The following is a 10,186-nucleotide window of genomic DNA, read 5'->3' as shown; positions in this document are numbered from 1 at the left end:
TTTAAGTTATGCTGCCCTTCAAATTCTATATACAATACTGATCCAAAGTCAGTGTTCACCACAGTGCCTTTCTTTTACTGATAGCCAAGGAATGGTGCTGCTCTAACTTGAACCTCAACCTCAGAAAGAGCTACCCCCGCATGCTTTGCAGAGTCAGATTAAGGTGAGTTTTTAAGGCACTGAGCGTTCCTAGCTAGCCTTAGACAGACGTGAGTCAGATAAGCATGTTTAATAGAGAGCCTCTCACCTCATTGTTCCCAGGCTGCAGCCAAGTTGCAGGGAGGTAGAGTGTTTCCTGGGGTCCGATTTTCCAGTAGCGTCCTAGGTTCTCTCCATTGACAAACACAACTCCTTTTTCCCAACCCTACAAGAAAGATAGCAGAGCAGGGTTACTGAAGCAATTGCTCTCGGACACTAAGACCCTAGTGTTCTTTCAGGCCACCTGCTGCTAGACATCCCTCTTCTGCTCTTAAAGCAAGTTGTTCACACAGATTTTAAACCCCTCATATTCCACTCCAATCCTGCCACTAATGTACCTTCTTACCTGAGGAGGTCTGTCCCCAAGCCGGATCTGCCAAGGGCAGTGGCCAAAAACCAAATGGCTTGCTTTGCAGTAGTAGCTAGAGGCCCTCGTCAGGAATCGGGACCCCATGTGCTAGGTGGTGTTCGTAGCCTCCATTACTACAGTAACTCTCAATCTTTGGGATATTTATTCTCAAGACTCCTGGGAGTTCGTTCCCCGTCTACAAAACTGTGACGAGACACAGTGAGAGTAAATGATTTGCCCACAGTAATATAGGAATGCTGTGAGACAGCAGGGAAATGAACCTGCTCTTTCCAAATCCGAGGTTAGTGTAATAATTACCGGACCATTCTCCCTCTTACAATTTGAGCAGTTTTACGAATAAGTCAATACTGCTGCCCTCATCGGTGTCGCATCTGAGGGCCTTCCAAGAGAACATGAAAGCACTGAGACTAACCTCTATCATGTCTGGTTCACTCTCTCATCCTCCCCAGGGGTTTTGTACTCCTGTTGGTACTGGAGTGCCAACACCGCTGAGGGAGAGTAAGCTGGTGCATCAACAAGAGAATCGCTACTTGGGTCCATTGGCAGTGGAACTTTTGCCCTCAGTTACCCCTGTGCAACCGCACGAATGATAATGTGGCTGGAGATGTACAACTTTGGTAATGAGGTGCTGGGGGCCACCATCTAAGTGCAAAGGGAGTTAGGGCAATTCCCCTGCCTCTGCTAGTCACCTGCTCTCTGGCTCCTGTCAAGTCATTTCTGCTGGAGATGAGTTAGCCCTGAGGCTCAAAGTAATACTTCTAAAGGCAAATGCTAAACTCTTCTAGCTTTGCTCTTCTGAATGGGCCAGATTACAACAACAAATAGCAGGTTTATTAAAAAAACCGAACAAACCAATCGCCCTTCCCAAGGAAAAATATCATCTCCTTCAGAGCCTCTTTGAGGTCTTCCCCTACCATTACACCTGCACCCTTTTCACGCAATGCCTGTTCATCATCATGCTATAACTATCTATATATTTTGTCTTGTAAACTACACTGAGACCTGAAGAACAGAGATTGCACTGGGGGACTGATATAAAATCCAAGAGGAAGGAGTTCAAGATTTTAATAATACACACAGCACTTCCTCTTCAGTGCTGTACACAGATAGCGCCACTCTCAGACCCCATGTCTGAAGGTTCCACAGCACTGTCCCTTTTACAGATAGCACAGAGAAGGGAAATGACTTGACTCAGGTACTCAGAGGTTTGTGCTCACAGCCACTAACCCTTTGCTACCTGAAGAGGAACAGCACCTAATTTATGTAAAGCTGGGCTCATTACTAGCTCTGCCAGGATGCCGTTAGAGGGGCAGGCCAGAATCACCCACGTTTGTCTCAGCAGGGCCTGTGATGGTGGAGGCTGTGTTTAACTGAACATGCCAGCTGGCAGTTTTAGGAGCAGACTTCTATGCAGCCTGCATGGGTGGCCTGCTTTACCACAGACCCATGAAGAGTGCTATGTGGTGCTGCCACTGGAGTGGTTATGCCAGGGTCTCTCTTCAGCCATATGAAAAAAACCAGACAATAACTGAGCGACTCACCTCGAGTTTCAGGAAAGTGTCCTGAGGCAGATACTGCACTTGCAGGTTTCCTCGGAAGAATGCAGGACCCACGGCGTAATCCGGGATAGTGCTCCAAGCGGTTAGACCTCGCAAGCTGTGAGAGAAAGACAAACACAGTTAACAAAAGGAAAGCAACTTCCGGAGAGGAGCTATTCATGGGCCCAGGGCAGGCCTTAGGATCACTTCAAACAGGAGGCCACTCTAGGGGACCATTTGTTTTGTTACAGTGAAGTAGCTATTCACTTTCCTGCCTGAAATGCGCAGCAGTTGCTGCCCACTGGCACTGGTTTAGGGACAAATACTCAGCATGGGGACATGGTTGTTCATTCAAGGCAGGCACCTCCTTACTTCCAAGTTAATCCCCTGGTGAGAGAGATCTTGGCCTTCACCTTTCTCCGTCAGCAAGGTGAAGGTCTCCACTGTGAATGCAGTGAGACGTGCTGCTACTGCTCTCTCTCTGCTTTGCTAGAAGTGAAAATCCCTGCTTCAAACTCACTCATTTCTCATCTCACCAACCACACTGGCTACCAACCTGTCTCCTGGTGCATCCAAGGTGCTAATCTTAAACTACGGAGATCTATCTCGGGTATTGCTGGAGTGCCCGCCACACACCCAAGGTGTTGTCGTAGCAGCAGAAAACAGATGGGATACTGACAGACCCCTGATTTGTACTCTGCATAGGCAAGTAGTTAGGGACAGTGCATTCTTAGTGTATGTCTACACTGCCCCCCGCAAAAGTGTTTTGAACTCAGGTTACAATGGTAGTGAAGGCATGGCAACTCAGCTTTTAACCTGGTTCAAGAGCCTGGGGCAGAACTTGAGTGGCTAATGTGACTAAGAAGCTGTGTTAGCATGTCTTCAGTTCTCTTTGAATCCATTAGCTAATGATGGTTAGTTAACTCAAGGGAAGAACACACACTATGCTGATGGGCTCATGGCTCTAGAAACTCTTCCTCCATTGGTCTGACCAAGCTAGAGCCACTTTCAGGGTATGCTCAGAGGCTCGTACCTGCACCCTGAGTAAGTGGCATGAGAGGCCATGAGTTTCTTCTGAGGCTTAGGAGTTTAAGTTGACTTTGATCTGGTTCTGCTCTCTATTTTGTAGCATGTTTTTAAAAAGACTATAAACATGCCCGGAGGCTAGTGATATGAAGCAAAACACGAGGCCCTGTGATCTAACAGACACTTCCCTGGGAAAAGCTGTTCAGGCTTCACTGCTTAAAAAAAAAAAGAAAAAAGAATATGCTGGAGGTGAGGCTGCACACTCAAGACTTGTCTATACCCAGAAAATACTGGTTTTACTAGACTGCTCCTCTTAGTGGCACCTGCCCCTAGTGCAGATGCACTCAAAGGTACTTTCTAGCAGTGTAACTTATTTCCCCTTCCTGTACAAGTAGAGATGCCAGTATAAAAAGCACCTTTTATACAGATATAAACTCCACACCTGGGGTTGTACCAGTATAACTACTGGTAAGAGAGTCATACCCTTAATCAAAATAGTTTACCAGTACAAAACCAGTGTATAGACCAGACCTCACTTCAGCCTTCACTCTGCTCCCTTGTGCACAGGCATCACGAGACTGGCTTTAATGTCTCCAGCACAATCTAGCCTGATGCTGAACACTTTACCAGCTAGCCTCAGGTACTGAGACAAAGTGTCATATGGAAACTCTGCCCCCCCCACAGTTTATTGAGTCTGCTGGAGTCCTTCCTCAATCCCTTCCCTTTTTGGGCAAACCTTCCCAGTTGTTTATCTAGACTTCTCTCAACAGAACTCCAGTTCAGAAAAGCACTTCAGCATGCTAGATTAGCCACATAATCTTGTGCTGCCCAGGTACGTGTTACAAGCCTAGGTTTTATAACACAACAAAGCAAAAACCACCACGCACCTACAGTACTGCACAATTTTCAAAGGCTCGTCACTCAGTGAAATCAAAAACAACTTCTGGACCAAGGAAGGGCACTTCAGAGAGGGCTAGCTGCAGGCTAAATTTCACCTTTTGGACCCCATTATTTGCATGACAGAGCTGTTTAAAAGTTTTCTCCAGGTTTCTTTTTAAGTGTACACATACTCAAAACTGCTAAACCATTTCAGTTCTTCCTGCTTCATACTTTACCTGACCTTGATTATTTTGGGGGGACACTCAAATACTGGGAAAATTCTGCCAAATCGATAGTTTCAAAAAAGAAATAAACTTATGAGCAACTGAAAACAGGGATTAGAGCAGCAGCTGTGTTAGTCTGTATTTGCAAAAAGAAAAGGAGTACTTGTGGCACCTTAGAGACTAACCAATTTATTTGAGCATAAGCTTTCGTGAGCTACAGCTCATTTCATCGGATGCATTTGAACGCATCCGATGAAGTGAGCTGTAGCTCACGAAAGCTTATGCTCAAATAAATTTGTTAGTCTCTAAGGTGCCACAAGTACTCCTTTTCTTTTTGAAAATGGAGTGAGCATAGACAGAGCCAGGCAACCTTAACTATAATGGTGGCTGCAATTCCTCTGACTAATATTTTATATCTGTACAGCACCCTTCAACTCAACAATTTCTGAAGTGCTTGACCAGTTGTTAATTTAAAAAACCCTGCATCACCTGTCACCATAATGAAGCCATCTCTGGGGAGAAACACAGCAAGTGTAACAATAATTTGCAGCACACAAGGTCCTTCCCTCCAGTTCTTGAACCAAAACTCATTTGCCTGGAGAGCACACTACAAACCTATTTGCTACAGTCTTCCTGTCATCACCATCATCACCACCACCACGGAACTACTCGTACACAGAAGGCAAGTCAAGGTTCCTAGACCTTAGAAGAGGTGGCATGAAAATTCCACCATGCCATATTCTGTGGAGAATGCTATGGAAACCTAGGTCACTCTATTTAGCACTTAGATGTTATAGCGATGGATGCTCTAGAAGTACCTTAAAAAGCCCCCAAGATGGACTGCAACGTTATGATGGCCAACTGTAATTACTTGGGGGGGAAACTCTGGTCAGGACACTCCGGTGAATGCTCTGCTCTCATGAGAAATATTGCAGGATCTTTATTGCCTTCAGGTAGATTGGGCCTCAATTTTAAAGACTTACCCCAAACAGCTCCTTCATAAGCCCAATGCCCCCTTAAACTACGCTGGAACATTGGGTCAGGTGTTAGCAAATGCCACCTACCGAATCAAACCCATCACTTCTATTGGCATTGGGTTTTTGGTGGATGTCTCCCATCCAAGTATTAACGAAGTCCAATTCTGTTTAGCTCATGGGATCGGATATCACTATCTGAGCCAATATAGATGCATCAAGTCTGTTTTGGAATATATAATGCAAGGGCACCCTTCATCACATCAGGGGGTATTAGCAAGGTATTGGGTATGCTCAAAGTCTGCATCATTTCTTGCCTTCTTGTACCACAGGTGTGATTGTGAGTGGTGATGAAGCAGAGAGAAAGTGAGGAGCTTAGAAATTCCACAAGAGACTCAAAACCTTATCAGAACATGTTCTCTCCAATGCTGATCAGCAGCATCCCCAGATTCAAGCAAATTATTGACCTAGTGCAATGTGAATTCCACTGTATTGCTGAGCTAAGCCTGGCACAATCCCATTTTCAGTACAGTGTACTCTGGCTTCCTGCTTAGAGATTTCTACCTTATGATGTTTCATTGCTAATGGCCAGTTGCTAGTAACTGGTCAGACTGCTGGCTAATCTTGCTTTTATGCCTGCATGGCAGCTCACTAGCTTTCATACCTTTGATTGGGAATATCCTTCTCTAATGACCCTACAGCACAAAGCTGACAGCTCACCCTGCCAAAGAGAATACCTTGCAAAACCTTCACTTAGAATATTTAATACTACCTGTTAGCACTGTCCTTAAAGGATCACTGTAATAAACTGACTAGAGAGAGTATACACATGGCTGACATCTACTGGACAGAATAAGAACACAACTGCGTGTGTCACAGGCCCTGCAGTGTCCAGAACTAACAGAGATTCTCTCTCCTTTGGCTCAAGCAGTAGGGGTTTGCAACTTTGTAGCAGAAGTATTGGAGTTCTAGACTTTCTACACTATTAAACTCCAGGTGACCACAGCAGGCAGCAGAATGACAGCTGTGAAGTCCTCAGGCCTCACAAATGTGTTACATTATTTGTACAACACTAGCACTGCAATAGCAAACCCTCTTGAGATTTTTGGCAGGAGTCCATAAAGTGACCTATGCTCTGTTGCTCTAATGACAGCAGCCTGGCTAGTTATCCCTCCGAGATTATTTTGCTTTAGCATTTAATACTGAAGAACACAATTTTAAAACATGAAATGGGGGAAGCCATCTGGACTAGTAAATACACTGTTAGGAGCTTCCTGAAATCACTTCCCCTCTCTATCCAGGGAGGAGGGAGTGTCCTTCACTGAAGTGTTTCCTAATCCCAAATTTCTGATCCCAGACAAGCCCCAAACTTTTACAAAATTCAAAAGGGTTTGGATTGGCCACATCTCTACAGGCCCGATCCAATGCCTATTAAAGTCAGTGGGAGTCTTTCCATCCCCTTCAATGGGGGGTTGTATTGGGTCCTAAATAAAGGTGCAAAAATAAGTGCTGAAACCTTCTGTACAATTTTAGTTGGCGTTATCAGGAAGAGATTCAAAAGCGTGAAGATTCACCAGGTGCTGCCTTTCCGGGCACTGCTAAGTAGGTTTTGCACCTATGCCAAATTGTCTGTGCAAACGAAGGAGATATATATATGCCCTCCTCCTCTGCACAAACAATTTAGATATATGTACATATATCTCCCAAACCTTTCCATGAAGCCAGGTTTCATCTCCAGACTGTAAATCTTGAAGTTCCTCAAGGGGGTTTTATTCAGGAAGACGTCACCAATTAAGCCTGCAAGAGCAATAGAGGTAATAAAGAGCTGAGAAGCAACTAAGCTGACGGATCTTCCTATTTCAATAGGAGGAACAGCGGGATACGGAAAGTAGTCATGCTCTGCAATGGCATTAAAGCCCATATGGTCCCACTGCTCATCCAGATTGAGCAGGGAATGTTGCCACATTTTGCCCTCTCCTCTCCATCCTTTGCTTTAACTCACTAAGCTGAGAAACCCACTCCTGGCAGAATGTACTGTTGGTGCACATAGCAGATTCACTTTTTATTTGGCTGTCCATACATGGATTTTTTTTTTTTTTTTTTTTTTAAAGCAGCAGATCAGTTACTTCCCCAATACTCAGAAGAAAATGTGGACATCCTGGTATCCCTTGTACTGATCCACTGCTTTTTTTCCCAAGGATTTCAAAGCACCCAACAAACAAATTTAGACTCACCAGCCTCCTGTGAGGCAGTTGAAATTATCCTCATTTGCGGGTGGAGGAAACTGGCACACAAGAAGTCCAGGGCAGAGCTGGGAATAGAACCCATCTCTCCTGGCTCTCAGTCCAGGTCATTAACTACAAGCCGATGGTTGAGATTGTCAAAGCAGTCCAGGGGCTTTAGGCACACCTCTTCCGTTAAAGCTAATGAAATATGTCTCTACATTCACTAGGCTGCTCTGAACATTTCAGCCTACATTCCCCCCTATAAAACAGAACACAAGGAATCTTGACTCCCAGTCCCCAGCTCTACCGGCATAAATATTTTACTGAGCTGGACATAGTCCGTAGTCCCAGGACCCTGTGTACACTGAGATTATCTTGCTCTCCAAATCACAGAGCAGAAACAGGGATCAGGAAGGAGTTCCTTTCCCCCCCCTCCCCATGTATGATGTTACACAAGTGGATATGGACATCATGGAGTGAGAAGAGGGGCACCCCATCTATCTTGACAACCACTATAGGGAGGGACTTGGGAAGGTCTTTAAGATAGGTCCATCCCCCATGAAGTGGGCTATTTTCACCAACTATCACATGTCAGTTACCACCACCCTGGACATGTTTGAATTTATGGTCAAGAAGTGACCTATATTCTTTTATCAGTCTCCCGCCTTGGCTGCCTTCTACTGCCTGACTGCAAAGCTACACAGCATTATCCAGGCACAGTGAAATTCTTGCATGCCTTTATATGACTCAATCCAACACACAGGATTTTAACATTCGATCTGGAGTGTTTGTTTCTGGAGCGTGGGAGCCATTTTAAAAATGTCCTCCGTGTTGGAGGTCCTTGCTAAACACAGACTAAAAAAGAGGCATTTATCTGAGTTCTCAGCCCCATGCACCAGCTTGGAAGGGAAGAGACAACTTAACCTACCTTTCCGCTGCTCATTCAGCATAAGTCCGTAATTGACACGCCCGCAGTTCTCTACCAAAAGCCTGAGCTGCCTGAAGCCCTGTAAAGAATGGATCAGCCTCTGCTGAATTAGTGCACAGCCAAGTGCCAGGTCAGCCATGTTGAGCAAAGAGAGAAATCAATGGTATCGCTCCAGGGGGGAGTTTGCACCAGTAGCTTTGGTAGCTGTTTACAGGACTATAAATTACAGGCATATGCCACAGCTGCAAGTAACTGCAATCACTGAGGAAAACTCAACCTTCTCATGAAACCATAATATTTTGCTGTTACATTTTAAATGGTTGAAATGGTACGTAGAGCTAGAAACAACATGTGTCCAACACCACACAGGCTTCCATCACACAGCTCTACCCAGGAGTCACATTCCTGACCTCCAATGTTCCCTCCCACTCACCCAATTCTCGTCTTTGGAGCCATGCACAGCTCTGCCAGTGCACATTTAGTAGACGTGCTACTCATACGGCCGCTTTGTGCCGAACTGTTGGATGGTTTTGTAATGCGGGAGAGCGTGAGCTCTGAACACACATGAGACCATCCAACTCACTTCACTTTGACCTAAGAGAAGTAAAAAGACTGAAGCATGTTTTGTGCCTATGAGCGAACAGCCTACATGTCCTCAGTCAGCACAGGCAGGGTCCCTAGAGCCCACTGTTCCATCTCATGGGTGTCTGCAGTGTGTGGGTGTGGCAGGAAGTGCACCAGCTGCTACTCTGGAGTGAACCTGCTGACTGGAGTTTTGTCCAAATATTTCCCCTTCTCTGAAGGGGACTCTTGGCATTTTAAGCCACTCTGCTCCAACTGTGGAGTCATTTCAGGTTTGCGTGTAACAACTGCTCTGTGTCTCAGCTGCTGCATCACTGGTTTGCACGAAGCTGGCATTAGACACACTTCTGGGCTCTGCATTCTTGGGGGTGAGCTGGGATTCTGTTACCCACATACTTCTCGTGAGTGGTCTCAGATTACTTACCTGTCCTTCAGGAATTGACAGCTCCACCGTGTTGTAATCAAGGAATCCAACGAACACAGTGTTAACAAACACCTGCAGGAGAGGGCAAAGGAGACCAGCAGAATTCGAAACAGGTGTACTAGACAAGAGATTAGAGCCATAACAGGGGAGGAAGCATCGTCTAACACAGGGGTGGGCACGCTTTTTGGCCCGAGGGCCACATCGGGGTTGCAAAACTGTACGGAGGGCTGGGTCAGAAGGCCGTGCCTCCCCAAACAACCTGGCCCCTGCCCCCTATCCGCCCACTCCCACTTCCTGCTCCCGATTGCCCCCCTCAGAACCTCCGACCCATCCAACCTCCCCCTGCTCCTTGTCCCCTAACTGCTCCCCACAGGACTCCACCCCCTATCCAACCCCCCCGTCCCCTGACTGCCCTGAACCCTATCCACACCCCCGCCCCCTGACAGACCCCCCGTTCCCCATCTCCTGATCGTTGTCCCCCCCCTGAACCTCTGCCCCATCCAACAACTCCCTGTCCCCTGGGATCCTCTGCCCCTTATCCAACCCCCCTGCTCCCCGCCCCCTTACCATGCCACTCAGAGCAGCAGGAGCTCACAGCCCCACCACCCAGCTAGAGGCAGCCAAAATGCTGCACTGCCCAGCAGGAGCAGAGGGCCAGAGTGTTGGCAGCGTGGCGAGGCTGCAGGGGAGGAGGGACAGTGGGGGAGGGGTCGGGGGCTAGCCCCCCCCGGCCGGGAGCTCAGGGGCCGGCAAGGACAGTCCCGTGGGCTGGATGTGGCCTGCGGGCAGTACTTTGCCCACCTCTGGTCTAACAGGAG

General features: G+C 46.8%; 1 protein-coding gene across 3 annotated transcripts in view; it reads right to left on the bottom strand.

Moving 5' to 3' along the window:
* The window catches only part of GLB1L2 (galactosidase beta 1 like 2), a 54,961-nt gene that overhangs the window by 6,657 nt on the left and 38,118 nt on the right, over positions 1–10,186 (bottom strand). For 2 of the 3 annotated variants that reach the window (XM_073321090.1, XM_073321091.1), the window contains exons 14-18: positions 9,369–9,440; positions 8,363–8,441; positions 6,919–7,006; positions 2,110–2,224; positions 248–364 (exon numbers count right to left, since the gene is read on the bottom strand). In XM_073321090.1, coding sequence (XP_073177191.1) covers positions 248–364; positions 2,110–2,224; positions 6,919–7,006; positions 8,363–8,441; positions 9,369–9,440 — 471 coding nt within the window. Of the gene's footprint in view, positions 1–247; positions 365–2,109; positions 2,225–6,918; positions 7,007–8,362; positions 8,442–9,368; positions 9,441–10,186 lie in introns of those variants that run through there. The other variant, XM_073321092.1, reaches the window with a different exon arrangement.

The sequence above is a fragment of the Lepidochelys kempii genome, chromosome 22 (genome assembly GCF_965140265.1).
Source record: "Lepidochelys kempii isolate rLepKem1 chromosome 22, rLepKem1.hap2, whole genome shotgun sequence".
In the NCBI taxonomy this organism is placed as follows: domain Eukaryota; kingdom Metazoa; phylum Chordata; order Testudines; family Cheloniidae; genus Lepidochelys; species Lepidochelys kempii.
This window is presented reverse-complemented; position numbering and strand designations above follow the sequence as displayed.